General features: G+C 44.0%; 1 protein-coding gene across 1 annotated transcript in view; it reads left to right on the forward strand.

Annotated features, from left to right (window-relative positions):
- The window catches only part of sspo (SCO-spondin), a 101,063-nt gene extending 85,379 nt beyond the window's left edge, over positions 1 to 15,684 (forward strand). Inside the window, exons 111-117 of the mRNA XM_078281153.1 lie at positions 751 to 915; positions 5,133 to 5,344; positions 6,417 to 6,512; positions 12,006 to 12,066; positions 12,554 to 12,684; positions 15,000 to 15,150; positions 15,519 to 15,684. Coding sequence (XP_078137279.1) covers positions 751 to 915; positions 5,133 to 5,344; positions 6,417 to 6,512; positions 12,006 to 12,066; positions 12,554 to 12,684; positions 15,000 to 15,150; positions 15,519 to 15,541 — 839 coding nt within the window. The 3' untranslated portion in view covers positions 15,542 to 15,684. The remainder of the gene's footprint in view (positions 1 to 750; positions 916 to 5,132; positions 5,345 to 6,416; positions 6,513 to 12,005; positions 12,067 to 12,553; positions 12,685 to 14,999; positions 15,151 to 15,518) is intronic.
- The last annotated feature ends 1,490 nt before the right edge of the window (positions 15,685 to 17,174 follow it).

Below are 17,174 nucleotides of genomic sequence, written 5' to 3' on the forward strand. Positions count from 1 at the left end.
GGGAAACACACTCAGTGTTTAAGGAGTGTTGCTTCCTTCAACTTTCAATAGAACTTCAGTTTATCATTCATCATGTTGTTAGAAAAACAAAAAGTGATTGTGTTAATGACAGCACATAGGTTGTCACGATACCAGAATTTTATAAGAATCTGACAGTAAATCGTAATCAGTGTAAATGTACAAAAAACTACCCCAGTAAAACACATTAGATATTAGTTGTGGAGCAGTTACTCTCCCTTTATTGGATGGTGTCATTCCATTTAAAACTACAAAGTATGTGCTTGGTTTTTGATCATTACTAATTGGGGAAACTTGCTGTCACGAACCATCTTTTGACATTTGCTACTCCTCTTCTAGGGTGCACATAGGCTAAATCCAAAGTGACCACATTCACACATGAATAGAAACAGCTGTTTCTGCATGAATACAGTCGGTGGTTGTTCTTGCCAGAGTAGGTGATTCCCAAATCTCTACAAAGGAGTTAATGTTATCATGACCAATTGTAATAATAGACAAAAATGATTATTATTATTATTATTAGTAGTAGATGTTGCCGTTAACAAATGGCTTTAATAAAAAAAACAATGTGGGCATAATATCTGTAATTGTAGTTTTATTTGGCCGAGCTGAGGAATAGTGCTCAGTTGACACATACTTCTAAATGCTGCTTTACTGCTGCAAGTACATTCATGTAAAACTAACACTGACCTAAGCGTGTTTATATTTTTCTCCCATCCTCTCCCCCTGCAGTGGACTGTGAGTGGTCCAGCTGGTCCCAGTGGAGTCCGTGCTCAGCAAGCTGTGGTACGGGGCAACAGATCTCCACCAGAAGCATCCTGCAGCCCAGCCAGTACGGAGGGGCCCCATGTGAGGGCCCTGACCACCGCACAAAAACCTGCATGGCCCCTGACTGTGGTGAGTGAGAAGAGGGGAGATGAAGGACGTTTTATTGATCATTGTGGGGAATCAATTGTGACTAAGCTGCTAAAAAATTAATATTGTAACAAAAAGTACTTACAGCTCACTGTAGAATTATAGTGCTTATGCTAGATAGAATGGAAAAATCTGTGTATGTAGTGCCTAATAGAACTGTATATTTTAGGAGACTTATGTGAGAGTTTAAGATGCGTTTGAATGCTGAATAGCTAAATTGCTTCAAAAACCCTATGAGTGACCGAGGAAGACATGGAGGGACCCTGCCCTCCTCCACCGGCCGGGTTTGCCACGGAAACTGTCCGGGCACAGCCCAAAAAAGCTACGTGGCATGCATCTCTCCATCCCATGGGCCCACCACCTGTGGGAGGAACCGCTGGGGTCGGGTGCGCTGCCACACGGGTGGCAGTGAAGGTCAGGGGCCCCGACGGACCAGACCTGGGCAGCAGACGCTGGCTCTAGGGACGTGGAATGTCACCTCTCTGTGGGGGAAGGAGCTGGAACTTGTGCGGGAGGTGGAGCGCTACCGGTTAGATCTGGTGGGGCTTACCTCTACGCACAGTCTCGGTTCTGGAACCATACTCCTGGATAGGGGTTGGACTCTTTTCTTCTCCGGAGTTGCCCAGGGTGTGAGGCGCCGGGCGGGTGTGGGGATACTCAGAAGCCCCCGGCTGAGCGCCGCTACGTTGGAGTTTAACCCGGTGGACGAGAGGGTCGCCTCCCTACACCTGCAGATTGTGGGGGGAAAACTCTGACTGTTGTTTGTGCATATGCACCAAACAAGAGTTCGGAGTATTCGGCCTTCTTGGAGACCTTGAGTGGAGTCCTGCATGGGGCTCCAGTGGGGGACTCCATAGTTCTGCTGGGGGGACTTCAACGCGCACGTGGGCAATGATGGAGACACATGGAGAGGCGTGATTGGGAGGAACGGCCTCCCTGATCTAAACCAGAGTGGTTGTTTGTTGTTGGACTTCTGTGCTAGTCATGGATTGTCTATAACGAACACCATGTTTCGAACATAGGGATGCTCATAAGTGTACTTGGTACCAGAGCACCCTAGGCCAAAGGTCAATGATCGATTTTATAATCGTTTCATCTGATCTGAGGCCGTATGTTTTGGACACTCGGGTGAAGAGAGGGGCGGAGCTGTCAACCGATCACCATCTGGTGGTGAGTTGGGTCAGGGGGTGGGGGAAGACTCTGGACAGACCTGGTAAGCCCAAACGGGTAGTGCGGGTAAATTGGGAACGTCTGGAGGAGGCCCCTGTCCGACAGACTTTCAACTCACACCTCCGGCGGAGCTTTTCGTGCATCCCTGTGGAGGCTGGGGGGCATTGAACCCGAGTGGACAATGTTCAAAGTTTCCATTGCTGAAGCTGCGGTGAGGAGCTGTGGTCTTAGGGTCTTAGGTGCCTCAAGGGGCGGTAACCCACGAACACCGTGGTGGACACCGGTGGTCAGGGAAGCCGTCCGACTGAAGAAGGAGTCTTTCCGGGATATGTTATCCCAGAGGACTCCGGAGGCAGTTGCAAGGTACCGAAGGGCCCGAAGGGCTGCAGCCTCTGCCGTGAAAGAGGCAAAGCAGCGGGTGTGGGAGAAGTTCGGAGAAGACATGGAGAAGGACTTTCGGTCGGCACCAAGGTGCTTCTGGAAAACCGTTCGCCACCTCAGGAGGGGGGAAGCGGGAGAAACCATCCAAGCTGTGTACAGTAAGGATGGGACGCTGTTGACCTCAACTGAGGAGGTAATAGGGCGGTGGAAGGAGCACTTTGAGGAACTCCTAAATCCGACTAATACGCCCTCTATGGTAGAGGCAGAGCTGGAGGATGATGGGGGGATTGTCGTCAATTTCCCTGGTGGAAGTTGCTGAGGTAGTTAAACAACTCCACAGTGGCAAAGCCCCAGGGATTGATGAGATCCGTCCAGAAATGCTTAAAGCTCTGGGTGTGGAGGGGTTGTCTTGGTTGACACGCCTCTTCAACATTGCGTGGAAGTCTGGGACGGTGCCTAAGGAGTGGCAGACCGGGGTGGTGGTTCCCCTTTTTAAAAAAGGGGGGACCAGAGGGTGTGTGCCAATTACAGGGGTATCACACTTCTCAGCCTCCCCGGTAAAGTCTACTCCAAGGTGCTGGAAAGGAGGGTTCGGTCGATAGTCGAACCTCAGGTTGAAGAGGAACAATGCGGATTCCGTCCTGGTCGTGGAACAACGGACCAGATCTTTACTCTCGCAAGGATCCTGGAGGGAGCCTGGGAGTATGCCCAACCGGTCTACATGTGTTTTGTGGATCTGGAGAAGGCGTATGACCGGGTGCCCCGGGAGATACTGTGGGAGGTGCTGCGGGAGTACGGGGTGAGGGGGGTCCCTTCTCAGGGCCATCCAATCTCTGTACGACCAAAGCGAGAGCTGTGTCCGGGTTCTCGGCAGTAAGTCGGACTCGTTTCAGGTGAGAGTTGGCCTCCGCCAGGGCTGCGCTTTGTCACCAATCCTGTTTGTAGTATTTATGGACAGGATATCGAGGCGTAGTCGGGGTGGAGAGGGGTTGCAGTTCGGTGGGCTGGGGATCTCATCGCTGCTTTTTGCAGATGATGTGGTCCTGATGGCATCATCGGCCTGTGACCTTCAGCACTCACTGGATCGGTTCGCAGCCGAGTGTGAAGCGGCTGGGATGAGGATCAGCACCTCTAAATCGGAGGCCATGGTTCTCAGCAGGAAACCGATGGAGTGCCTTCTCCAGGTAGGGAATGAGTCCTTACCCCAAGTGAAGGAGTTCAAGTACCTTGGGGTCTTGTTCGCGAGTGAGGGGACAATGGAGCGGGAGATTGGTCGGAGAATCGGCGCAGCGGGTGCAGTATTACATTCAATTTATCGCACCGTTGTGACGAAAAGAGAGCTGAGCCAGAAGGCAAAGCTCTCATTCTACCATTCAGTTTTTGTTCCTACCCTCACCTATGGTCATGAAGGCTGGGTCATGACCGAAAGAACAAGATCCAGGGTACAAGCGGCCGAAATGGGTTTCCTCAGGAGGGTAGCTGGCGTCTCCCTTAGAGATAGGGTGAGAAGCTCAGTCATCCGTGAGGAGCTCGGAGTAGAGCCGCTGCTCCTTCGCGTCGAAAGGAGCCAGTTGAGGTGGTTCGGGCATCTGGTAAGGATGCCCCCTGGGCGCCTCCCTAGGGAGGTGTTCCAGGCACGTCCAGCTGGGAGGAGGCCTCGGGGAAGACCCAGGACTAGGTGGAGGGATTATATCTCCAACCTGGCCTGGGGACCCCTCGGGATCCCCCAGTCGGAGCTGGTTAATGTGGCTCGGGAAAGGGAAGTTTGGGGTCCCCTGCTGGAGCTGCTACCCCCGCGACCCGATACCGGATAGTGTGAAGTGTGAATTTCATTGACAAGTTGAATAACACCACTAATGCAAAAAAACGAACAATAAAACATCTCCTGTTCATGGCAGTGTGGAACCTATTCTCTTGTAAAAGCAAAAAGGGTGTGAATTGACAGTTTGCTGTGTCTTAAGGAGTCTTGAAGTCGTGGTTTTCACACTACATATTGTTGATTTGCAACGATAAAACAAGACCAAAAGAAGGTTTAGAGTCTGTAACCTATTTCCACACATCTTTACTACTTATAGCCTGTTTCCTCTAGGTACAGCAACAACAACTTTGGTCCATTTTGTGTTGCAAATGCAACACATACAGTAAAGTTCCCATTGTTAAATGTGACCCCTCGCTCTTATTGGCTGTAGCTCTTCAACTGACTCCCTGACAGGTCCAGATATTTAGCCTGCTAGATAGCAGGAATTTGTCGTCCATAGATCGGCAAACTCAAAGCGTCGTTGTACAGTTGACACAGTGTGCTCGAGCACCGATTTGCGAGCACCGAGAACATCGATTTGCCTCTGACCTGGGGCTTTTGTCAGGGAGCTTCAAGGGAATTCAGGGCTAAAGTCGTGTAGTGTGAACCAAGCATTTGTTATGCAATGACAATAACTTGTCATAATAAAGTGCATGCTGAGTAATACTGTACCTTCAAATGCACTCATTTTCTGTCTCCACCCCCTTCTGATTCCCCGTCATTCCTTTCCTCCACTACAGTATATTTAAATTCTCTCCACCATTTCTCCTCTCCATCCTACCATCTTTCTGTCTCATCTTCTCTCCTCTTACACTTATCTCACTCCTTTCCCTCTCCTCTTCCCCTGTAGCGTGTCCTGACGGGGAGCAGTGGAAGAGGAGCGCGTCGGAGGAGGCCCCGCTGTGCGAGAGGAGCTGCCAAGACATTTACTCCTCCTCTCCTGTCAACTGCAGCCGCTCTGTCGAGGGCTGCGTGTGTGGGGAGGGGCTTTACCGCAACACTGAGGGGGTTTGTGTCATCCCCGCCCTCTGTCCCTGCCATGACCAGGGCAACCTGCGGGAGGTACACACACACACACACACACACACACACACACACATCTGCTGCCCAGCTAACATCTGCTGCAGCTTGTACTCATTGTGTCTGCCTCATTGTGTCGCGCATCTGAACCTTACCATTACCATGGTGTTTACGTTCCCTCCAATTCACTCTCATTGTGTTATTTACTCATAAAGAAGGGCCCATTAGAAGATGAGTGACATGCCCCAAGGGCCACATTACAACACAGTGCCTTTCCAACTCTCAGCCTAATCAATTATGTAGGAGGTGGCGTAGCTTGGGACCACAACTGGGCAAGCACGCCAGAAATTACCGTATTTATGAAGGAAGGGATATTATAGGATTATAAGAGTTAATCATACACTGACAAGAGGTCACATCCCCCTCTTGATCTTCTTCAGGCCTTTTATTCTCTCTTTGTTTTTTATTTCTCCTCCCATACATCTGTTTTATTCCTCACTAGTACCTCTTGTGCTTTCATTACAGGATTTGTGTTCAATCCCTCGCTTTCATCCCCATTCTCCCTCAGTCTTCCTCTTTCTTTCTTTCTTTCTTTCTTTCTCTTCCTTCATCTACCCCTCTCAGTCATTCTTCCTATCTGTCTCTTTCTTTCTTTCTGCCTGTCTACACTGTTTCTCTCTCACTGTCTGTCAGCTGATGATGACTAATGTCAATATAAAGACCCTCTATGGTTTTCTAATTAACTACCTCATGACTATTAAGCCAAATGTCTCAGTGTGAGCCACAAAGGCACTCCCTAGTTGGTGCCTTTGTGCGGGTAAAAACCGGGCACTGTTAATGATTCCAGTAGCTAACACACACAGAAAATACATAATGTAATCTGTATTCTTTTTTGTTATGATTACAGCATCATAACCTACACCTCCATAACCTAAACGATGCACAAAGGTGCAGGCAGAGCTTTATCATGTGCTATGACGAGTTGCACTTTGTCAAACCTGAACAGTTGAACTAACAGACTAACAGGCTGTTGAGGAATCTTCATAATTCCTGCATTTCTAAAGTCTAGTAAGTAAATATTAACATTGTGTGTGTTTTTGTTTGCGTGAGCCAGGCCGGATCAGAGTGGGATGAAGGCTGTATGACATGTCGCTGTGTGAACGGGAAGAAACTATGCCAGTTAAGATGTCCGCCACTCAACTGTGATGAGGTAAGACACACACACTGACACTCTACTACTAAATTGACATCTGAGGCATTAAGGCAGAAATCCTGTATATATTGCTTGAAAGATGTCTGCTTGCAACATTGCTCTTAAAAATCTCTACCAGCTGATAAATCATTTAATATCACTGATCGTGCATCTGTTTATGCACCTGGCAAACAGACTGAACGAGTTTTACTGCATACAGATGCACGATCAGTCTCTCAGACAATCACATCTGTCCACTCAACCACCACTCCTACCCTGAGGTGGTACAGTTCACAGCGTCTCTGTTGGTCACAAACATCTCAATTACTCTGAGCGAGAGATGCTTTGCTTCTTCAAGAATGTGTGGGATGTTCTCTGCAAGTCGCTGGCTGAAGTAGATCAATACCTGACTGTCCGATCCTCCCACAAGCCTGCACTTTTTCCTTTACCGTGCCCTTCTTCCTGCCATGAAATACTGAAACCTGGTTTCCTCATTAAGCGTTATTGAATTCCATTCCAACACAACATATCTTTTTGGCAATGTTGAAACCTGTTCTGTAAAATGAATGGCACCATGTATGTTATGTAAAGCACACTTTTAGTTACAGTTGAAATTTTGTGTCAGATTTAAGAGCATTATATGTCAAGTATAGCATCTTCTTTAGATTTTAAATATTCATCAATTAACTTTTTGCATATGGTTTGGGTAATTGGCTTGTCGTGCATGAGGAATTATGGGTACCAGTTGCATGCTTGTCATTGTTAGTGAGAGCACATCACAGAAAAAAATGACTTCATTTCACAAATAAAGTTCAATCATATGCATATATGCATGAGTGGTTAAATTATGTATGCGCTCTGTAGAAACTAGATGCAGATGAAGACAAAAATAAACTCCATATTTATATATGAATACATTTTGAGACAGGTGGAACATTTGGTACCACATACAAACAGATTCTATCCAGTCCTGCTTTGGATAGAAATAGAGGAGAAGGGCATGACAATGCTAAAATTAACGTTGTTGGTGGCATTCCACCAGGCTGCTCTCTATGGGTTGAAACTAATTTCTCCCAAATGTCCTTTTGCAATTCATCTTCTCTCCTTGTTTCTCAGCTGCAACTCTATGCCATATTTAAAGGGTGATTAGGGTAAATGAACTCTTTTAACAAGACTAAGATTCTGCAGGCACACTAGCAACTCTGTGAGGCTGTGCTTAGAGACAGCAGTGCTTTGAGCTAAATGCTATTGTCAGCATGCTAACATGCTAACATTCTACTGTCTATGCAGTAGAATGGCACAACATTTGAATTAAATTGGTGCTACATGTCCAGAGAAAACAGAAAAGAAGCTGTGATGTTCCCTTTCGCTCAAAAAGTAGAAAACTGCACCGTACCAATAACCACTCCCACTGATGGGGTAATGCGACCTCGTCAAGCTTTTCCATATCGACACAGAATGACAGCTGGCTGGTAACAAAACAAACCCGTATAACAGGTCAACAGTAAGCTGAAATATCTTCTGAAAATATGTTAGGCAAGAAATTGACAATACACAGTTACCAACCTTGGTTTATATGTGATCAGCACTGCTACGTTTTACAGTTTAATCAGAGTTTGGTCTGAGTTTCAGAAATAGAGAGGGGGAGGGGGGGGGCTGTTATTTATTCTTCAATACTCCTTCTGTATGTGGAAGTCCAGTCTCAAGTTCAAGCAGTAGGCCCTAGGAAATACCTTGTTTTGGGTCAAACGCGTCACTTGGAGGTTTGTCTCTGGCCCGTGAGTAGGGAGTTCATGGCACTGGTAAGATGAAGGGAAGTTGACCATTGTTATTAATATTATATTATTATGACACAAAGTTGGTTGAAAATCAGCAAATAATCCCTTTAACCACAATGCTTTGAAAAAAATGAAATCTCCCAATATGCCTCCAGCTGGCCCTTTTTAATGTAATGGATTGAAGGTTTGTTATTATATCAGGTGATAAAAGTTATCAGGATGTTTTCTGCTCATTTTTCTTTCTGTACCAGACACATTAATAGAGCTCTGATCTCACAACCTGTACAGTACTTTAAATGTCATGTGCCCTTTCATTTGAAATAACCAGGAATCCACATTTCACACCATTTCTACCCCTTGCTATATCAGACACACACACACACACACACACACACACACACACACACACACACACACACACACACACACACACACACACAGATGCATACATGCATACAGTCTCCTGACTGAAAGGCTTAAAATGGTCCTCTTTGTGACCTCCCACCCGCAAAGTGAGTGGGCTCCCTCCATCCCTGAGGGAAGGCTGGCGGCAGTGCAGAGTGGAAGGAGAAGTCCTCGGGGTGAACAGTTAAGAGAAGCATGTGTGTGTGTTGTGTGTGTTAGAGGCATTTTATAGTTGGGTGAAGTTATTAGGGGTGAACTGAGGCTGGTGTTGGTGGGGGTGCTGAAGCCTGCTGTCAGACTGTATGTGTGTGTGACTCTGCATGCTAACAGCAGCTATTCTCAGACGGGGACACCACGGGACACCCTGCATTTCTCAGGACTGTTCTGGATCTCTCTTACTCAGTGGCTTCGCTCCCTCTGTCCACGTCCTTCGTGTCCTTACGTCACTGTCTCGCTCTCTTGCAGTTGTTGGTCTTCATGTCAACCTTTTTGCCTTTTATATATCTGGTCCTTTTCCTATCTCTATGCTGGATCTCAACCCTGGTCTAAATTGGTCCTAAACTGGCTTAAATGAATCCCAGCAGTGCTCTGGGAGGTGAGAGCTGGGACTAATGTTTTTAATAGTCTGTCTTAACGCAGTCAATTCTCAAAGGTTTTGTATTGGTATGTCTATTTTATACTAGATTGTTTTTAGCCATGCTAGCTCTTGGGCAGGTTGGTCAGCCCACCACTTTGGTCCTAGTCTATATCCACAACCTTCAACTTCCGGGATTGCTCCGTTGCCGCCGGAAATTCCACCGTACGTCCATTTTGTCCGTCCCCTTCCTCTTTCTTTGTGTTGGCGTTCTAACCTCTGGTGGATATGTGAGGACTATGGTTAACTGCTTCTCAGATCTCTGCAGGGTAAATCCAGACAGCTAGCTAGACTATCTGTCCAATCTGAGTTTTCTGTTGCACGACTAAAACTACTTTTGAACGTACACATGTTCCATCGCCGCCCATAACGATTTTTAACTGGTTTAAAGAAATGCCAATAAACCAGAACAAGCTTTTCTCCCATCCTGGAATGCTGTGTAGACTAGCCAGACCCTTCTTTGCAGCACTGTGGAGGAAGGTCTTGTGCGATGCAAGACCACGTTGGTCCCAACTGAAATATCTCAACAACTATTGGATGGATTACAACAACATTTTATGCAGACATTTGTGGTCTATCCCAGGGTCTTTGGTGATCCCCTGGCTTTTCCTCCAGCACCACCATGAGTTTACTGTACATTTTAGTTTTTTTGTGAAATGTCTAAAAGATTATTGGATGGATGACCATGAAATAGATACATTTTAATAATGTTTCATCTAGTGTCATCATCAGGTCAAATTTATTTGGTTTATGCCCAACACTAAGTAACTAGCCTTGGCTGATTAGCAAATGTTAGCATCTCCTATGCTAAACTAAGATAGTGACCGGATCAAAATGCTAGCATTGCCATTGTAAGCACTTTTTGAGTACAGCCTCACAGAGCTGCTATCATGGCTGTTGACTCTTGGGAATGTAATGTTATTTTTATATATATATACATATTTAGACAAATATTGACACAATTAATATGTTGTCCATGTAATTTGTGTCATGTTAATTATGAGCAACATCAACAGTTGAAGTTGCTCATAATTTGTAAACCATTTGAGGACTATGGTTAACTGCTCCTCAGATCTCTGCAGGGTAAATCCAGACAACTAGCTAGACTATCTGTCCAATCTGAGTTTTCTCTCTCATGACTATTTTGCAGCGGCTTCGTGTGGAGCTTAGCACCGCCCAAGACGATTGTGATTGGTTTAAGGAAATGCCAATAAACCAGAGCACGTTATTCTCCCATCCCTGAATGTTGTGTGGACTAGCCAGACCCTCCTTCGCTCCGCAGCGTGTGGATGGTCTGGCAAAACAAGACCATCCGAGTGGCAATGCTTCACCTGGGTGGACCTTAGTTTTGTTTTTGTTTTTTCTCCTGCCAGTTCCTGTTGGTGTTCTCTTTTAGAGAATGTATTGCTGGGTCCCGAGGATTGGATGTTGTCCTTTCGAAAAATGTGTTAACCCTTTCTCATTGGATTGACACATTTCCCCTCCCCCACACCCTTCTGCAGAACTGTTAACACGGATGTCATTCCAGCAGTCCAAACTCCATTGTTTTAGCTATGGTAACCAAACAGAAACCATCTGTTCCTAACTATTAGAAACAACCTACATCAGTATGAAATCACTGAAGCTCCTGTTTGACACTCCTTCACACAAATCTTCAACTAGCAATCAGACTGCAGGCCTTAAAGGTGAAAAAGTTTGAAAATGTGGAGATTGAGTTGACTGCTGCATCAAAGCAATCAAGAAAAACTGTAATATGTAAGAGGTGCAATAAGAATGTAACATCAAAAGGGGGCAATACAACAAACTTATTTTACCATCTCAAGCAGAAGTACCAGTGTTTTATATATCAACATAAACGTCACAGTTTGCCTTTAAATATAAAATGTAAACAAAAAGTTTCTCAGTTCTTTAGTATGTAAGAAAAAACAATAGCCTCTGTAGAAAAGTACAACATTACAGTACAACAATATAAAATCAACCACAAACAATGGTATGCTCTTGAAATAGTTTTCAGTAATTTGTCATATCTAGAATAACCTGAAATAATGTGATATTATATTAGAACCATATCACCCACCCCTACTCTATACTATGTGTTCTCATTGTCACATGTTGAATGAAATGCATGATGCAAGTAGCCTGGAAATCCAGACCCAAATCCGAAAGATTAAGGGTCTGGCACTGAGTAATGAAAATGGCCCACCTCGAGGGGCGGCACCAAGCATGCATTTGAAAATCTCACCGCACGCAACCAATCACAACAATACACGGGGTGATGTATCCAGAGCCCCATACGCTTAGCTACCAGCGGAGCTAACTGGTAGATTAAACTGTCATCATCTGTTTAGCTCGCCTCTGGCCCGCCTCTGTCAGATACACCGATGTGATTGATGCAGCTCGGCTACAAGGGCATAGTTAATGAGCAGCATTACTCAATGCCAGAGTGACTCGCTGAGCTAATTCAAATTGTGCTCTCGCGAGAACTCTGGATTTCCAGGGTATGATGGAAGTGGTTAAGCCCAAACATAACTCCAATAAATTGGCTGTGAGTGTTGACAGGGTAAGAGAGATTATTTGAGATGTTTTGTTTATCACCAGATCTTTTGTTCATCGCTGCATATGTCTGTTTTCTGTCTGCATCTGTCTGAGACTCATTAAAAGAATGGGCCATAACTCACGTTATCTCTCTCTCAGGGCGAGGTCAAGGTGGAGGAACCCGGCAGCTGCTGTCCAGTCTGTAGAAAGCAGTTTCCAGGTTAGTACAACATACAGTATGCAGGAAAACACATCACACATCAACTTAGAGACTGTTCAGTGGCTCAACTGTCATCCTAAACCCAGGCTCATCTATGGTAATGCAACATAAATGGAACAATTAAAACATGCAAATCTCAAACAAACAGAGAAAATCAGAAGGGTTCCATTTATTCCTTCTGTGGATTTAAATGTTCTATAGTTCATTTTATAGGAGGTTAAAACTACTACTTACTTAAACTACAGCACATTGAGGCTTTAATACTGTATCTCTCCCAGTGGAGGAAATGTCACATGCTGCGAGCATGGCAATGTCACTGTGCTCTCTGGAAGGAACTCTCTGGCTAAGTCTCTTCTATTGTTCCTCCTTTTTTCATGCAAAAATGATGGTTTCTCATAATCTCCTTTTCCTTGCCCTCTGTTTCGCCCTTCGCTCTGTCCAATCTCATTTCGCCCCTTTCCCTCCCTCCTCTCTGTGTTTCTACCAGACGAGCCCGTGCCAGAATGTCGTCGCTATGTGCAGGTCAAGAACATCACCAAGGGAAACTGTCGGCTTGACAACGTGGAGGTCAGCTTCTGCCGGGGACGCTGTCTGTCCAGGACAGATGTCATCCTGGAGGTACAGAGAACACACAAAGACAAGATATTACTCTCTGAACATGACGAGTATTGACTTTAAAGCTACATTGTGTAAGAATTTCTCCCATCTAGCGGTGAAATTGTACATGACAACCAAGTGAATATTACTTTCTAGCCCCTCCCATTCAGAGCACATTCTAACTCCTACGGTGGCCGTATTATTCCAAGAAGTACGACTTCGTCCGTGAGTGTTCCTTCCAGTGTAATAACAGTTTTACATTTTCGTTATTTTGGTACAATTTCATTGCTAACATCAGCTATCAGGTTCCCAAACGAATGCAAGCTAATGTTAGCAAAGTATCAGCGTGATCCTCCGTCTATAACGGGCTTTCAAATCTGCCGGCAGATCGAGTAATCTCCCCCTGGCATTCGTCACGGTGCCACTGAGTTTAAAAGCGCGAAAGGCGGAGGTATGTCCCTCTTTGGCTAATGTTTTTTTTGCTAAGAATCAATTCAAAACATTACACATTGGAGCTTTAACATGAGTGAAAGCTGGTAGCACAGTGAACATCAATGCAGGCAGCAAAGTGGACTAAAAGGGACCAGAACTGGAAAAGAAGAAGCTGTTGGTTATATTTGTTTGCAAATTGCCCATCTGGGCTGCACAGCTAATAATGTTTAATCATGTAGTGCAATAACCGCCTCTAAAGTTAGACATTTCTGCAATATAAAAAGTCTACCTATCATTCTCTGCTACCAGCCATTGTACCCTTCCACAATCTCTCTCCTCTTCCTAAACTAATTGGAAACACAAGCACAACTCCCAAGAAGCTACCTGCTGTCATGCAAAACAACAAGGCTGGGGTTTTGTATTTCAAGAGTTACAAAAATACCAAATTACCACCTCATTCTCAATTATGTGTTTGTATTGTGTTTGAGCTGTCTAGGTTATTTATTTAACTTTTTTGAGTTGTCATGTAATGCATCTTTGAGTATCTTGAAAGGCACAAACTATTATTACAATTGTTAATATCATTATTATTCATGTTTATAATGTAAGATCACCAAAAGGTCTAAGTCTAAGCAATATGAGTAATTTAAAACCTTCAGATAATTGTCAACTGACTTCCCCTCAGCTCTGAGAAGCATTTTGGCATCTTTTAGCCACGGTAATATCAACATAGAGGAAACACTGCCTTACAGGTCCGTGTAACGCTCATCAGTTCAATTTTCTAAGCACAAACGGACATTTGGAAAAACAGAAAAATGGGTTCAAATATCCAATTTTTCATTTTATTTCCGCCTTGACAAATTAAAAAATTGGATCTTTAAACTGTTTTTCCAATTTTCTGTTTTTATTCAGAGGATCAGAAATTTAGAAAATTACAAAATTGCGTCTGAGCTCCAATTATTCAATACTGCGATAGTATTCTCTCCCTCGTTGCACCTAGCTACGCACCCCCCCACACACACACACACACACACACACACACTCGAAACCATCAGTTGCAAGCACCTCTGACCCTAAAGTCTATCAGTTTTTTTTTTGGTCCATATGCAGTTAATGACCTGCATATTCCACAAAGTAGAGGGAGAGAATACTATCGCAGTACTAAATAACTGGAGCTCAGACACAATTTTGTAATTTTCTCAATTTCTGATCCTCTGAATAAAAAAATTGGAAAAACAGTTTAAAGATCCAACTTCTTTAATTTGTCAAGGCGGAAATAAAATGAAAAATTGGATATTTGAACCCATTTTTCTGTTTTTCCAAATGTCCGTTTGTGCTTAGAAAATTGAACTGATAAGCGTTACACTGACCCTTACACATTACATGTCTTGATTTGATTCATTGTTAACATAGAAAATATTTCCATGTGGAGCTTTAAACTATAGTCTGGTGTGATTTTATATTTTTAGATGATATTTTATTGCCTGTTGTTGTGTTGTAGATATACTCCCCCTATATTGAAGTTATAATCTATTTGTCCTTAATACTATATACTTTAGTCCACACTCTCTCATTTTGTCATTTAATAAGTCAGGGGTTCTAATTTCTTCATCTGCCTCCTCTCTCCTCCTATATTAATCCTGCTGATACCATTTCCCCTCCTTTAAACTCATCCTCCTTTTTTCCTCTCTTCCTTGACTTCCAACCCCCCAATGTTTTTTTTATTCTAAAATTCTCTAATAACCTCCTCCTCTAATTTCACCCTCTCCTCATCATATTCTCGTCTCCTAATTGGCTCCCTCCATCTTATCCCTCCGGCTCTCCTTTCACCTCTTCTCGTCCTTTTGCTTCACTCCTCCTCTTCCATCATTTCATTCTCTCTTGTCCTCCCTCCTTCTCTACAGGAGCCCTACCTCCAGTCAGTTTGCAAGTGCTGTAGTTACCGTTTGGACCCTGACAACCCAGTCCGTTTCCTCAGCCTTCAGTGTGAGAGTGGAGAGAGCGAGCCGATCGTCCTGCCCGTCATACACAGCTGCGAATGCGCCAGTTGCCAAGGTGGGGAAGAATGAATGTGGCTGAATGGATTTGCATGTTCATCTCTCACATCAGTGTGAGAAGCCAGAGTTTGAATATATGTAAAAATGTTTGTACGTCGCACACGTTTACACACTCCAGGCTCCCAGCAGACACAGAGGAATGGCAGGGAAGTGCTAGGCATGTTCCCAACAGGGAGAGTCAGGGAATTTGATTGAAAAGTTATGCTTTTTCTTTTTTCAGTAGATTTGGTTAAGGTTGCCTTTGCACTACTACCATTTGCAGTTCCAGAAGCTGAACACTTGAACCATTAATCCGTTACCGTTAGTTATTTTGACGTCTGTCGTCCCCAAACTAGTTTTTAATCTTTCTGTTTCTCTTCTTCACAGGAGGTGACTTGTCCAGACGCTGAGCGTGCGTGCGTGCGTGCGCGTGTGTGTGCGTGCGTGTGCGTGTGTGTGTGTGTGTGTGTGTGTGAACACCAAGCCGAGTGGGAGCACCACACTGAAAGCCAGCTGGGTGATGGTTCATGAATTTTGGGAAGGACAGATCGTTGGATGGATTGTTGTAAAAATGTTGATGTACACATTGTTCTGTAGTCCTTAGTCATCATATGACTGGATGCTACTGTTGATCATAGAGTTTCTGTTCTGAAATGTTAACCTTTATTCTTCAACCTGTACAGCTTCTTTTCTACTGTACAGTAATATTAAAGGACCTATGATACAATCCAACTAAGACCTATTATGCATTACAATATATTGTTTGTATCTTTAAAGAAAATGAAAACAACTGTATGTGCCAGCAGTTTTCTTTAAGTTGGAGTTTACTATCACTGTTTGATGAAATCTTTTTTTCATGTTGATGTTCACAGTTCAGGTCCAATGGACTGGTCAGTAAACATGTTCTACACATGGAGAATACTGTCAGCTGTCTGTCTTTTTATTATCAGTTGTTCCAAAAAATATCCATGCCTTTTCCATCATGTATATCTTTGAACAGCACTTACAGTAACCAGCAGCATGTTGCAAAACTGCCAGATCCTGTTTCCCCTCATTCCTCCATCCTTCTCTCCTGTTACATACACCCAATTTATTCCAGATAGAAAAACCAAGACCTTATCAGCAGCACTGACCTGTGAATAAAGATGAAATGGTTCCAGTTTAATACAGAAACATATTAAATCAAAAACATGCAATATGATCAGGACATGTTGATTTATTTGGCACTTTATTAAATCTTTTGGTTGAGAACTGTTAAGTGACATTGATATGTTAGGAATGCATACATAAAGGAATAGTTACATGAGCTGTTATTGATTCTCTGTACATTGTGTCACATTGTATGTAAAGTTAGGTTTCCAGGGGCGATGGGGCAGCCAGGTGGTATCCTGGACTGTTTGCGGGGAAGGATCCGGAATCAGGCTGTTTGCTCTGTAAGGCCTGTTGTCTTTGCAGGAGAAAAAAATCCCACCATGGGGACAAGACGAGCATAGTGAGGGACAGCAGTTTACAACAAGCAGGGCGGATACAGAGCATCCTGCATCCTGGATGCTTGCTGCTGCTAAACCTCAGCCATGGAGACCCAACATGGGATTAGAGGAGCTCTCAAGGCCCGCATACTCCCCTTCCCCCTGCCAGGTTACATGTGTACTTTGATTTGGTATGGTGGTACAGTAACTTTAACATTAACATTAACTTACATATAAATAATTTGGGTTAGAAATCCATGTTTTTCCTTCATTCAACACAGCAGGAAAGATTGGAGAGATACAGGGAGAAATGCATAACCAATGTGTGTGATTTATGCAACTTGCAATGTGTAGAGTCTGCAGCTAAATAACTATTTTTTTTATATATATATAACCAGCCATGACAGGCTAATTTATGAAAAAAGAAAACACAAAATCTGCTTTTTTTAAATGCTCTAATTCTTTATTCTTTTCTTAATACATGGATTTAGTTTATTTCACAAATTTAAACATTGCACAAAATCTCATAAGGCTGTCACATTGTAAGACATTGTGAAAGAATAAATCTGACCTT

Source organism: Sander vitreus, chromosome 22 (assembly GCF_031162955.1).
Source record: "Sander vitreus isolate 19-12246 chromosome 22, sanVit1, whole genome shotgun sequence".
Lineage (NCBI taxonomy): Eukaryota > Metazoa > Chordata > Actinopteri > Perciformes > Percidae > Sander > Sander vitreus.